At 56.1% G+C, this 14,051-nt stretch overlaps 3 protein-coding genes and 1 non-coding gene across 4 annotated transcripts; 2 read left to right on the plus strand and 2 right to left on the minus strand.

The window, feature by feature from the left end:
- Window positions 1–86: 86 nt before the first annotated feature.
- On the plus strand, window positions 87–1,758 carry MYCTH_101575 (uncharacterized protein; the record flags this gene model as incomplete). Its single annotated transcript, XM_003663144.1, has 4 exons — window positions 87–179; window positions 242–343; window positions 435–1,094; window positions 1,153–1,758. 4 exons carry the CDS (start codon window positions 87–89, stop codon window positions 1,756–1,758), a joined length of 1,461 nt encoding a protein of 486 aa, XP_003663192.1.
- Window positions 1,759–2,434: 676 nt separating this feature from the next.
- Window positions 2,435–2,522, plus strand: MYCTH_t84. Its single transcript has one exon. It is a non-coding gene; the product is annotated as a tRNA-Ala (tRNA).
- A 537-nt stretch (window positions 2,523–3,059) lies between these two features.
- MYCTH_2304795 (uncharacterized protein) lies at window positions 3,060–3,811 on the minus strand. The gene has a single exon (XM_003663145.1). It carries the CDS (start codon window positions 3,665–3,667, stop codon window positions 3,230–3,232), a length of 438 nt encoding a protein of 145 aa, XP_003663193.1. The 5' UTR covers window positions 3,668–3,811; the 3' UTR covers window positions 3,060–3,229.
- A 1,912-nt stretch (window positions 3,812–5,723) lies between these two features.
- On the minus strand, window positions 5,724–12,296 carry MYCTH_2304797 (uncharacterized protein). The gene is made up of 4 exons (XM_003663146.1): window positions 12,158–12,296; window positions 11,700–11,767; window positions 11,618–11,635; window positions 5,724–11,528 (listed from the first exon to the last, which is right to left on the minus strand). Exons 2-4 carry the CDS (start codon window positions 11,708–11,710, stop codon window positions 5,876–5,878), a joined length of 5,682 nt encoding a protein of 1,893 aa, XP_003663194.1. The 5' UTR covers window positions 11,711–11,767; window positions 12,158–12,296; the 3' UTR covers window positions 5,724–5,875.
- Window positions 12,297–14,051: the final 1,755 nt, after the last annotated feature.

Here is a 14,051-nt window from a genome sequence, read left to right on the forward strand (position 1 = left end):
CCAATCGTGGGGTTGTGATAGAGACAGCTGTTTTAGCGCCCTCATATCCATCCGCCACCCGTACAGTGATCGGACGACGGCCCAGTATGCATCGTAAGCAGCGTCATAGCCGAGGCTTGGAGCCTTTCACGGTGAGACCGGGATCCGAGACAGGACTGTACTACATTCTGGTCGCGAATGTACGCGTTCGCTGTTCGGCCCACTTCGCGCGTCATGTGCAAGACTGACTCGCCTTGGGCAGCTCGCTCCCCGGACGACATGGAGAGAGCTAAAGGCGTTTGCATCCCAAGCCTGCGAGGTGGATCATGCTGAGGTATACCCTCCTACCTCCGGTTTCGTTAGGGTGAAAGGGCGAGCCAACTTCGAAAACGCGTTCAGTAAGGTGGACTCGGGAGGTTTAAACTTGACTGATTCTGATACTCTTTATAACAGAGTTCCTCGATGGCAACACGCTCGACTACCGCGCCCTCCAAGCGGATGGCCGGAACCTGAACCAGAGTACTGTCGTCAAGCTCATGCCAACGGACTACCATGCAGCAAGGATCTTGCGCGGAGACGAGGGAAGAATTTACAACGAACCCGAAAGCCCCGCCTCTGATTCCGCCGAGCCGCTGCCTCAGGGCGCAAGTGCAGTGCTGGGAAGCCCGCATTTGGGATTCCAGGGGAGAAACAGTCCGGCGTTCAGCGTGCCAGATACCCAGTGGAGTTATGTCACGTCGTCTTCATACACGGATGATGGCGGGAGGTACCAGCCAGCTCCTCACGCAATCGTTATGCCATCCATTTCCGGAGCATATCAAGTCGTAGCAGCCTCTAGCCATGGATTCGTTGCGCAAGCTCCCATCACGCCGCCGATCACGGCATACCGGACGGTGCCAGGCCCGACGGGCACCGCTGCCCACATCACTCAGCACCAGTACAACGACCCTAGAATGTACTATCCCGCAGGAACCGCCTCTACTATGGGTGTGCCCGGCTATGCCGGCTTTGTCCACATGACCGGGAGCGGCTGCGGCCACTTATCTGCGATGGCTTACGAATGGCCTCTAGTCCCAACCCACTCGCCGCTGCAGGGAGACATGACCGCCAGTCACGTCAACAACAATAGCAATAACAACAGCAGCAATGGTGGGCGACCAGCCGTTTTCGTAGAAAAGCGCAAAAATCCTCATCCGCGGGTTGGAGCGGAACCGTCTTTCACCGGCCGTGGTCACGGATCTGCTCGTTCAGAATGCTGGAATTGGCGCAACGCCAGGCCAGGTTGAGAAGGTGGAGCTGCCACTTAACAAGGACGGCAAGGCGCGGGGCATCGCGTATATCACGTTCAGCACAGAGGAACTCGCGGGCGCGGCCGTGACGGCCCTTGAGGGATGCAAGGCAGGGGGCAGCAGGAAGCTGTCGGCGCGGCTGGTGGTGGAAGGCGTCTCGCCGGAGGGATCGGACGATGGTGCTCCTCGGCCATACCAGCGATTGGCTGGTGGTGGTGGGAGTCGGGGCGGGGGGAGGGCAGGCTCTAGCTCAAAGAGAGGAGCTGGTGGCAAGGCGCCAAAGTCGTCATTGCAGGAACAGTCTCCTCGTACGTCGACCGAGACGCTGCTAGTGCAGTTGAAATCTGATACAGCGGTATCCGCACTACCATCTGCAGCAAGCGACGGCCAAAGGAAGAAAGAAGAACGCCCGGTGATTGTTGATGGGAGCGGAGGAAGATGGAAGAAGGAACCGGCGCCGGTTGTGGTGGGTAGAACTGCCGGCAAGTAAGGGGGAAGTGGGCTTCAGAGCTCGAGGCATTGATTCCCATGTTGCAGTTTAGGAGAACCACGGTCCCGTGCACAGAAAGAGGCAGGAGGAAAGTATACAGAGGCGGGACAGCTGTAGCGGGAAAGAAAAGGAGATGGTGTTGTGCCCTGAACAGCGGTAAAACAGCTTTATTTCTTGAAGATATCGGTGGGCATTGCCCTGGAGAAGCCAGGGAAATGTTATGGCGATTTCCGCTAGACGGAAGCACTGGGGTCTGAAATGAGGAGCCGTTCAATAGACTAGCTATAAGGAAACCTCGCCCGGATCAGCTTTTCTGTTGAATCCCGTCCATTCTTCGCATTTGCGCTCGCCGTGGCTCCCCGACAATAACGGAGACGTCTCGTACGTATGTACCAGAACCTCGACGAAGCTCTGGGTTCTCCGCCTGTTGGAAGTCGCCCACTCACTCGTCGACCACGGCCACGCCCGACTTTCCCGCATGGTATGACATTTCCCAACGGCCACAACGCCGACCCGGCTCCGGTGACCGCGCCCTTCCCACAAGCGCAACACCCTCGCTCATTCCTTGACAAAAAAAAAGATAACGGTCCAAAAGAGACGAACCGAGATTACGGCGAACAAAGGTCCCCGCGCTGGAGCTGACTCGCACCTCGACCGATCTCATCTCACGGCAGTGGGGCGTGTGGCTCAGTTGGTAGAGCGTTCGCTTAGCATACTATCTCACCGTATGCGAAAGGTCCTGGGTTCGATTCCCAGCTCGTCCAAATCAGCCCTGGAGATCAGGGTGATGGAAGTTGTTTTTTCCTCGTATTACCCTTCTTCTTCTATTTTTTTCACCCTCCAACCCAGGTAGCCGTTTCTTGTGTGACGTTGAGCCTGTGTGGTGGTGGTGATGGTGATGGTTCACACAGGGAAGTTTGCGGGTGGGTTTCTCGATGTTGAGAGGGCCAACGCGAGAGGAGCTGAATCTTGAACCAGGTATGTACATACACACATGCATCTGCATGGATATACATACACAGAAGGGAAGGAAAGGGGGAAAGAATTGAGCAACGCCGCTGCTCGCACGACGTTCGCTTGATGCGCCGCGGGCCTGGTATCCAGCCGACCTTCACCCCCTTGCAGCGCATCTGGTCATGAGGACGGCCTCTACATTGACAACGCGGGTCAAGAGGTTATAAGGTTCACAAAACCTCTTTCCTCAAGCCCTCCACATCCACCCCCTCTCCCCCTAACTTGGCGACGAGCCTGGTTTTCTGCCGCTGTAGCTCGCCGACGCGCTCCCGTACTATCTCAGCCTCCTTGCGCGCGACGTCGCGCTCGGCCCGGGCGCGCTCAAGCTCCCGAACCAGGTTGGCCATCTCCTCGCGCTCGGCGGCTTTCCTGCGCCGCGCTTCAGCTTTGCGCTCCTCGGCCGCGCGCTTGTGAACCAGCCGCTGCAGCTCCCGCCGGTACTTCTCCTCCTGCCGGGCTATCTCCCGTTCGTGCTTCTCGCGCAGTTTGGCCAATGCTTGATCGTCATTTCCTTGTCCTTGTCTTTGCCTTGGATGCCGGCGGTGTCGCTTTCGACGTCGGTGGCCTTATCGTTGCTGTTGCCATGCTTGGCGCGACGGCGGGCCTGGGCGCGCTCGAGCTTCTCTTGGGCTTTGCGCATGCGATTTTGGAGCTTACGGAGTTCTTTTTCGTGGTGGGATTGGGCTTGGGAGAGGCCGGTTGGGGGACTTGGCTCGCTCGAGAGGCCTTGCGAGCCTGTCTCCGAGAGGACGACCGAATCGACCGAGGACCGGGCCGAGGTGTCGTCGGCAGCGATATCGTCCTTGTTGGCAAGGGAAGCGTCGTGTGAGGCAGAACCCTCGTCAGCCGAAGCGAAGCTGACATTTGAGGAGCTGCTTTCGCCGTCATGATCCATTTTCAAAAGAAGCAGGAGCGAAAGCGGCGACTCTGCTCGCAACAGCAGAGGATGTCATGCCCAAGGCACTGCTGAGTATGCCGTAAACCCCGTTGTTGTTGGACGCCGCTCCCTCTTGGTTCTCTTTCTCGCCATCGGAAAGATGACCCTGGCCTGAAGCATCCGCTGGGAGCTGTCCTGGAGCTTGCATGGCTGGCGATTTCGTTGTCGGCTTCGTCTCCTGCTTCCCCGCAACGGTCTCGTCGCGTGGCTTCGTGAGATCCTCCCAGGTCTGTGAAGAGAGCCAGTCGAGGAAGCGGCCAGCGTCGTTAATGACCCCCCCCCCCGGAGTACCCTTCTCAACCATAAAGCGAGGCACACTGCCACCGGGATCGCTGCGGGTGACCATCAACCACTCTGTAGCCATCTCCACGTCGCCATCAGCGCGGTCAGGTAGGTGAAGCAACGTCTTTCTGCCTCTTCCCTCGCCGTCGGGCGCAGCCCCATCAAAAGTGGCTTGTTTAGTGGCACGTAGGACAGCCTCTTTGTCCATGCGCTCAAATATCTGGAGTCTTCTTTGGCTTGCCCCGGCCGGGGTAGATTGACGATCTTGTCCGGCGCAGCGGTATCTCAACGGGCACCTCGCAGGTCACTTCGACCGACTCGTACATTCCGTGGATGAACCCACTCCTCGGCAGGCAGTCTGGGTGCTCACACGGCCGCGAGACGAGCATGAGCTGTCTTGGTGCTCTCGGTTTGCCATCCTCCTTCTTCCCCTCCTTCGGCATCAGAATCAGCGTCGCAAAATCCCTGGGCGTTGTCGGGCCCGGGAACCTCGTCGAGACATGAGACACTACCACTGTTAGCACTCGTGTCGCTCACAGGGCCGGTCGGGACTTGCAGAAGAAGGAAGAGAAACTAAGTGACAAATCAAGAAACAAAAATGACTCATATTCCATCGTTCCTGCCTCGACTTCCACACGCTCGACCATCCATCCTCTCGGCCCCAATTCCTTGAATATTTCCCGTCCCTGGCTCCTTCCCCGGCGTCGCCGGGACCCGCTCCAGGGTGGCTTCCACCTCCTTCCTGAGCGCGGCTTCCCTATACTTAATCGTCAGCCGAAAGTATATTCTCCACCATGTCTCGAGGATAACGGGAATAAAAAGAACAAAGCAAATGATGAGAAGAAAATGTACATAATGAGAGAAAAAGAAGAAAAGAGCAAATGGGAGAGATTAGGAGAGAGGGGCGCGAGAGATTCGAAAAGGCGGTGGTGCGACATCTTTTTCCGTTGCCTACTCTTGTGGGATGTTGCTATCTTTCTTCCGCCAGAGCCTTCTCCTTCGTGTCCCCCTATCCTTCTTCTTCTCCTGATACTGTCGTGATGTCAGTGCGAAGCGGTGAGTCAGAGCCTCGGTCACCCCTGGAGCGTAATTGAATGGTCTTCGGGGCTCCTTGTGAGAAAGCGTGCTCAAGAGCATACGAAAAGTGTTACCCTGAAACGCCATAGCTCAGCCCTATATGTATGTACATACATACATACCGATAGTGCTTCTGGATTGGCGGAGAATGGCCGCTTTTACAACCCGACCTACTTCGTACGGACTACCGTAAGCAAGGACAGTAGCGTGGTAGTAGTGTGGTAATATATGAACTTATGTGGTACAGTGCCTACAGGAGTCGACTAAGGGGCGCAGGGTGGTGAGGTAGGTAAAGGTCGGCACCTCACTTGGAAGGTGGAAATGAAGTGGTGGTATACGGAGGATAAAAGAGTAATCCGCACTTTTTGGTAGGTCGGCACAACCCTTACAACCCAAGGCCACACACGCAGATCGACAGCACAGAGCACGGATAGGGGTAACTCAACAATTTGTTGTCCATGTTTCTGATCGCAACCTGCAAAGTGCATGTACAGTGAATCCATGTTTCTCCCACTTACAAGTACACGTACAATCCAATCGCCAGCCCCATTCCGTATTGCCCCGTTTTCCGTACCAACGCCCCAGGCCGTTTCAGCTCCAAATCCGTTGGCGCCCCAGTAGCATCGCTGAATCGGTATCCTGTCGCCCTAGCCAGGCCATCCATATAAAGACAAATATGTGTGTACGTGTATGTATGTGTGTGTGAGAGGAAGAAGAGAGAGAAAGAGAGATAGTGTGTGTGTATGTGTGGGTTGGTTGGGAAAGGGGGAAAAGAGGGGTGGAGGGGAGGGGGTGGTGGTGTGGTGGCTACTGCATCGTTTTGAGGAAGCCGTCCAAGTCGAAGCTTTCCTCATACTGGGCGTTATCCCACAGCTCGCCCAGTCCCTCGAGCCACGCCGCCTTCTTGCCCGGCTGTCGGACGTCACCCGTCTCAATGTCCACCATGTCCTCCTCCCGACCCTCCAGGTTCTCCTTGCCCCCTTCCGTTATGAGATTCGGTCCCGACTCGCCCAGATTGAACAGGTCGAGAATCTGGTCAGTGTCCATCGTGGCCAGGCCCGCGTTCTGCTGGTTCACTACCGTGCTCGCCACGTCAATCTTGAACCGCTGGAGGCCCAGGATCTTCTCCTCGAGCGTGCCGCGAGTTATGAGCCGGTACACGTTGACCACCTTCTTCTGCCCGATGCGGTGCGCCCGGTCCATCGCCTGCAGATCCTTCTGCGGGTTCCAGTCGTGCTCCACAAAGATGACCGTGTCGGCGCCCGTGAGATTCAGCCCCAGTCCACCGACGCTGGTCGTCAACAGCAGCACGTCATACGAGGGATCGCTATTGAACTTGTTGACGATGTCTTGGCGCCGATTTGCCTCGACCGAGCCATCCAGGCGGAGGTATTGCACTGTCGGGAGCATGGTCTTCAGCACCGTGTTCTGCACCATGTCGAGCATCTCCTTCATCTGGCAGAAGATGAGCGCCCGGTGTGGCTTGATCGGTGTGTACAACGGGTCGGACGACTCGCCCCCTTCGGTGCCGATCCCGCAGTCCACAAGAAGATCCCGGAGAGCTGTCAATTTGGGTGCGTGCACCGGGTCCTCGAGACTCGTGTTCTGCTTGGCCAGGTATTTCTGCGTCTCTTCGTAGGACCTGTGGCCCGGCTTCATGACAAGGGCGGGAGAATTGCAGAGCTTGCGCATGTACTGCAGCGCCTGGAAAATGTGTTGCTTGGCTTCCTTGTCGTCCCTGCCAGCCTGCTCCGAGAGCTTCCGGCCTTCTCTCTTGGTGAATTCCTCAAACAGCTTGATTTGCAGGTCGCTGAGGTCGCAGTAATAGTTCTGGAGGATCTTGGGCGGCAGGTCGTCCAGCACCTCCTCCTTGAGACGGCGGAGGAGGAAGGGTAAGACCTGCTTATGCAGAGCTTCGATGGCTAACGCGCCAGCTTCTTGCTCCTTCGACGACGCCTTGCTGTACCGACTGTTCGCAATCGGCTTTGCAAATCGGTCCAGGAAAACCTTTTCAGCACCCAAAAAGCCCGGCATTAGAAAGTCGAAGAGAGACCACAGCTCCAGAACGTTGTTCTGAATCGGCGTGCCTGTCAGAATCAGCCGGTGGTTGCTGATCAGCCTCTTGACCGCCAACGTGATTTTGGCTCTCGGGTTCTTGATCAGGTGGCCTTCGTCGAGGACGACGTAGTTCCAATTATACTTCTCGATCACGTCGATATCATTTCGGCAGACGTCGTACGAGGTGATTACGATATCCGTCTGGTCAAGCCGGTCCTTCATGGCCTTGCGCTCGGCTGGAGGACCGACATACGCCGTCACGCTGAGGAATGGAGCATAAGTCTTGATCTCTTGCTGCCAATGACCTGAGAGCGTGGGCGGGCAAACCACGAGGGACGGGAGTCTCCTGACCTCCGGGGCACCCGTCTTGGCGAACTCCTCGGCACGCTGATGATGGTCGCTTGCCACCATGCAAATCGTCTGTAGTGTCTTGCCGAGGCCCATGTCGTCGCAGAGAATGCCGTGCAAATGGTATTTGTTGAGGAAATGGAGCCAGTTGACACCCTCCTGCTGGTAGGAGCGAAGTTCAGCCTTGATGGCAACGGGGATCTGGAACGGCTCGACCTTCTTGGGATCCAAGAGTTGAGCTATGAATGTGCGCTCGCGGTCGCGGCCCTTCAACAACTCCTCCGACAGACCCGGGGGATCCGGGATACCAGCCTCGAGCGGAACCAGCTTCACGAGTGTCGCAAACGATGTAGTAGCAATCAGGCGGATCTCGTTGTCCGAATCGCTCATCCGACCCAAAACAGGCACGATGAGGAAGATGACATATGGGAGGATGGCGTCCCCCATCACGGCGATGAGGTGATATATGGCCTCGATAGCGCCTTGCCGGAAGTTGAGGTCCAGGGGGTTGTTGATGGATGGAAGGACCTTCTCCACCAACGCCGTCATGCCCTCGATAGTGATCACGCTGCAGATAGTTGCCATGCACTTGGCCGCCATGTACCGGAAGACGGACAACTCTGACCGCAGAGCCTTGATTACCAAAGGCACCTGCCGCATGACGAAAGGATGAAGAGCCGAGTGCAATGTTGGAGCCATAGTCCGGATTACAGACATGGCATCAATGATCTCCTGGCCGAATGTGTTTTCTGGATCTCTAGCCTCCGAGGGCAAGTCGCCGGTGAAGGCTCTCACCAGGGGCTCCTCCATAAATGCCTGCAGGCTGGGGATACGATCCAGAAGTTCTGGGCCAAATGTTTGCGACAGTATCTCCAGAGCCTCTTTGGCACCGCGTCGGGTGATACGGGCGGCCCTGGCTTCTCTTGCAAACCTGGCTGCGTCCGGATGGTCGACACGATCCTCCTCCTTCTGCATCGAGAGGATGACGTTTGTCTTGTGAGCATGGTTTGGAAATTCGGGTGTTTCCGCAACTTCGACGCATGAGAATTTGACCAGATTCGCAACCACCTTGTCGGCTGGGCCGCGGCGGCCAGATTCGGTAAAGAGCTGCACGAGGCGCGCGATTGTCGCAGCCGAGCGGCTCTGGAGCTCTTGGTTCTCTTCCGTCTTGATGCTGTCCATGATGGCTTTGATCAGGGGACTCGGCTTCTTGGGCAGAACTTTCATAGCGACGAGCGCACAGGCTGCGGCAGCCCTGATGCGGGCATCACGGGCCTCTTTAGCCGCCTTTGCCTCCTCAATCGCGGATATCGTCGCGTCGCGAGCCTCGTTAAGCTGCGGGAGCGCAATCAAACGCTGCCCGGGCGCCATGGCTTTTTTGAGCCTGTCAAAGTCGTCGGCCACGACCTTCTCGGCGTTTGCGACAGAGAAAGCCCCGGGACCGGCCTCTGGCTCGCCCTGGACCACGACAGCCAGCGTCGGCAGCTTATTGTGAGAGACCTTTCCGTGGTCACGGAAGAGATTGATGAGCTGCTGCGATTGCGACCGCACCCGGTGAACATAGCTCACCAGGTCCCGGTAATGCGACGGCCGCTCCTGGTCAATGATCTTTTGCAGAGGCTCGATAAACCGCCCTGCTGCATCACTTGTCGCGCAGTTCTTCGCGTACTCGTCAATCACCATGGACGCAGACAGCTGCGTTGATGCGAACGGAGATTTCAGCCCTTGCAGGATGTTGCTGTCATACGAGGCGAGCCTGGAGGGCGGGATGAGCGACATGATGAGACCCATGGCCTTAGCCGCCGAGATGCGGGAGCGAATGAGCACATCCATGCCGACCAGATCAACATCGCCTTGCATCATGTGGCCATCAACGTCGTGGGCGTGCGTCGTCGGCGGAGTGTCGTCCACCTTGGTCGACTTTCTCCGGCGCTTCGTGGCCCTCTCGCCCTCTGGGGGCGATGACCGTCTGCTTGGGGTAGGGACAACGCCGGGAACCGAGTATGTCCCGCCCGAGGGCTTTTGAAAGAGGTTACCGTTCATAGGAATGGGGTGTCGAGGGACGCCGATGGGATGAAGCGTCAGCTGCATAAGCGGTTCCACGTGTGCCTCGAATTCGTCGGCAAGGGCCACTGGGTCCTTAGCAAGGTCACGTACGAGCGCAGCCCACAGCTCCAGAGACATGCTGAGCGTATCTTGATCCCGCTCGACCACAATGTTCTGGAAAACGAGGCGCAATATCCTCCCGTTGAGCCATCCTTGAGACGCCTCGCCACCGAAGTTCGCGAAAGTCATTAGGGCTTTCAGCACGGCAAGCCGCACCGACGTGATGGTGTGCCGGAGGAAAGGATAAAGCCGGGGAACTAGGAGGGTGAAGGATCGCTCCTCATCCCGGGAGGCCGAGAGCTTCATAGCTTCCAATACTTCGGGGAAGCTGCACAAAGTCGCAAGCAGGTCCATGATTTTGCCGGTTGAAGCACTCAGGTCATCACCCAGGTTCGAGAGACTCTCCCAAACAATGTGGATGAGGCCTTCTAGTGCTCCTCGGCGCATCATGACGAATTCCTTGGCCATTGGAATTAGGGTTGCCGCGCTGACTGAGCGGACATCGTCGTCCATGTCGCCGAGGCCTTTCATGACAGCACGGATGACGCCGTCGATCATGTCCCCATCCTGGAGCAGGAGGTCCTTACGCACGGCAACCACATACCTCAAGCCCACCATGCCTCCGTGGCAAACGGCCCAGACATTCTGCTCCAGGTTCAGATCTTCTTGCATCACCATTCGATAGAGCAGCCGGTAAATGGCGTACACCGATTGCGCCGGGATGTGGCGAAGAACCGAACCAAGAGTTTGGCCGACAGTCTCTCGGATAGGAGCTACTGACGTGTCGGAGCTGTAGTCGGTAAACTTGTCGAGCATGAGGACGCAACAAAGGCGGCACGCCAAGTCATCCAACCACTGGCGGTTAAGCCTATCGTTTTCTTTGCGCGATTTGCCTTTACGCCTCCCAGCGCCGGCGCCGTGAACACGGATAATCTCTCGCAGGCCCATGGCGGCGCCATGGCGTGTTTCCCATTGAGGATCAAACAGGTCGACCTTTAGAAAATCGCAGAGGCGTTCGTACGGCCATTCGGCGCCCTCCATATTATCGTCCACTTCGAGCTCGGACTTGATTGGGAGAACAGGCCCCTTGAACTCGGACACAACCTTGGTGTCTTCGTCCACGTCGGCGGGCCGGTCAAGGCTGAAATAATCAGACACCTTGCCGTTCTTTTTCGAGTCAGCATCGGGCATAGGTGTGTCGTCGGCGAACCCGTCTGAACCCGCCGTTGTTGTCCGGCGGAGGGTCAGATCACCAAAACCACTCTTACCCTGGGCGGCCTTCTGAGCCTCCCGCTTCCGTTTCCTCTTGAGAACATTCAGTTGTCGTGAGCTAAGCTTGCTCTCGTCCTGAGCCTGGGCCTGACTCTCGCTGCCTATGCTGTCTTGCCGCCCGAAGCCATTTGTGCCGGCCCCAGCCTCGTGCGGCGTCTCGGGGCTGATTGCATGCTCGGGAACGACGGGCAGCTCGTCTTCCTCAACCACACGGCCGAGAAGACCAAGCCTGCCGATCAGCGTTTTTTGCTGATGAGCCAGCCGCTTCTGCGGGTCCAATGCGGCGAGCGCGAGGTCCACGTTGCCCCCGCGGAGCAGCGGCCGGCCATACTTCAGAATGGAGGCAACGTCAAGGTTGTCAAGCGAAAGGTAATCCTCTTGGTCGAGGATGGAATCCTTCTGTTCTTCCTTCTTGACGATGCCATTCTTGTCGCCGGCTGCGTCATCCTCAGGGGGAGACGTGTCATCCGCATTGGGATCGTACAAGGGCGCATTCTCGATGATTTTGCCTATTGCCTTGGCGGCAGTGCTTCTTGTCTCCCATTCTCTGTGCCTGAGGTAGGGGACAACCCGGGTCAAAAGGTTGAACAGCTCATCGGGATGCTGTTTTTGCCAGTCGGCAAGCTGATTGACAGCCGTGTCCCGAATCAGTCGGGTGCTGCCGGTTTCGAGGATTCTAAAACCACATATTAGCCTCGCCACGAAGAAAACTAGCACAGGCTGCACGGCAGGGGGTTGGCAGCCGCTTAGGTAACGGTAACTTACGTGACGAGTCGGTCAAGCCTAGCGGAACGAGTTGTTAGTCGAAAATAATAACGAGGCGGAAGATTGCTTAGCTCCCACTCACCGAGACGCCATTCTTGTTTCATGTCAACGTATCTCGTAATCAATACCTAGGCGGCAGAGGCCATGGCACTGCATCCTGTTAGCGTCGCTTATTGTACTTCTATACCTGAGTGGCTGCATGAATTGAATGGAATGACAACTCAGTGTGCCATCGCAGTGTCGCTGTGATTGGCTCATCACCCCTGGGGATGGCGTGCAGTGTGGGGGGGCAGGGGGCATGGATCGAGCAATAAATCCCGACGGAATTTCGATCTGCTCGGGATCTGATCGTAGTTGCACTGCAACGTTGATGAGATCCAACCTGACCCTCCCAGTACAGACAGACGAAAAAAAAAAAAAAAAGGATCGCCAAAAATGAAAGGCAATGAACGAAAGGATAAGTGCACGACGGGTGTAGCGCAGGCTTTGTTTCGGCTGGAAGCAGCTGGTGGGTCGGCTGCAAGTTGGAATGGACCGTACCTGGCCAAAAAGTAGTCTCGGGAAGAGATGTTGTTGTTGGGAGAGCAGGAATGAGGTGGCGTGGTTTGGTGACGTCTAAAGCCTCATGCACTGCGATAAATCTTTAGTCAAATCTATAATTTATAGATTTTTGGCCGCAGACAGGGAAGTTGGCGATTTATTGGATCAAAGCAACTTTTTGAAACGCTGGCAGAAGTGACAGCACATACCACCAATGTGAGGTAAACAGAGGTGGGCCGGACTGGGATTGCTTCAAGGTGTGGCGGTAGGCGAAGACGGTGAGCTGGGCGTGTCTGCCGGGTGCGACGGTCTGGAGGCGGGGTGGTGGAAATCTGGCAAGGCGTGCAGGGCGAGCGAGTGCAGTGGGAGGTTCGGGTGGAGGGCAGGCGCCCGTCTATAAAGAAATATTGGTTTAAATTTATAGACAGCAGGCGTTCCCAACGCTCCTTTCGGGGCCTGGCACATTTTAGCGCATTCTTACACCCCTGTCCATGCGCCGCCCGCGTCCAAGTCCCGTGCCCCCCTTTCCCCGGTCCCAAATATTATTGACGAACAAAAATGCTTGGAAGGTGCGTTCTTCGCCCAAAACGTAAAACCCACTTCATCAGTATGCACGGCATGGATCCTCAGCTTGCCAGAAGTTTAAATGAGCCGGATGACGAGAGATTCTAAACCCTTTCATTAGCAAGGTACGCTCGCTATAGGCGTGTAGTGTATAATACCATGACACGCAGCTTTGTGTACCAACCACTCCGCATCTTGACACATTTTCACGACTAAGGTTAACCAGGTTGGAACGCGTCTATCTCTGCTCGCTGTTCTCCTGCACGGATGGGGTCGGGAACTAGGCTGCACTGCGGCGGTACTCAGAAGGAGTCTGCTCAGGCGTCATGCGGCCATGTATGTATGCATGTAGGTTCTGCGGGAGTACGAAATTCTGCCTCTTGATAGAAGCCTATCAAAATGTGAATCACCACTACTTATGTATACGTACTCGGCGACTCTCGCATGCGCGATACCCTAGGTAGAAAGCGCACCGGCGACCTGAGTGCCTGAACTCGGTAATTGCATATATAAGGTAGATGCGGCTGGGTCGTACCAACAGTACGGAACACTTGGCAAATCATTCAGCTGCCGGATCTTCGGGGTGCATTCATTCCTCTAAGATAACGCGTTATTATGTGCACGCTCACACACAGGCCCTGACAAAAGCGTTCTGCATCAGGCGGACACTGAAGAAATTGAGATGCTCTATTTGGTATCAGGAGCCCAAGTTTGAGTAGAAGAAAGGTGTAGACATGACAGCAAAATGCTGCCAAACTGGTTCCAGGGTCCTGACAACGCTTCCTCTGCAGTTCAGATATGTGAATACCGGTAGGCAAGGCACCCTGAGTAGTAGCATTGCCAGTTGCGTACTCGATCTAGACGTCGCTACTCGCCCATCCGAGCTCCGAGGATACACATAAACCATCATCAACACGCTGCATTATCACCGCGTGGCAAGCCAACTGTATACAGAGTATTACAACGCGTGAACGGATCCAAGCATGCAGCGCAGATAACCAAGCAATCTTGACATGCAAGAGGCGATCTAATAGGCGATTCAAAAATGCTAAAGCTTGCTAGATGGAGTTCCAATCCTCGTTCCCATGCCTTACTAAATTCCAAACGATAACAAGGCAGCTTGCGCAACGTTCAGAGCCTATATAGGCTCTCTACAGTCACTACCCTCAACATGGGCGCCAGTTGTAGAGTACTCCGTCATTTGGACCTGCTGTGCCCGAAGCCACAGGCAGGATGGGGCTGGTCGGCAGCCTAAAGGGTCAGATCACGTGAAGCGCTCCCAGGCCTGGCTGGCCCAAGCTCTGCAAACCTGGGGAATGGCGCGACAAGA

This window comes from Thermothelomyces thermophilus, chromosome 3, assembly GCF_000226095.1.
Source record: "Thermothelomyces thermophilus ATCC 42464 chromosome 3, complete sequence".
NCBI lineage: Eukaryota > Fungi > Ascomycota > Sordariomycetes > Sordariales > Chaetomiaceae > Thermothelomyces > Thermothelomyces thermophilus.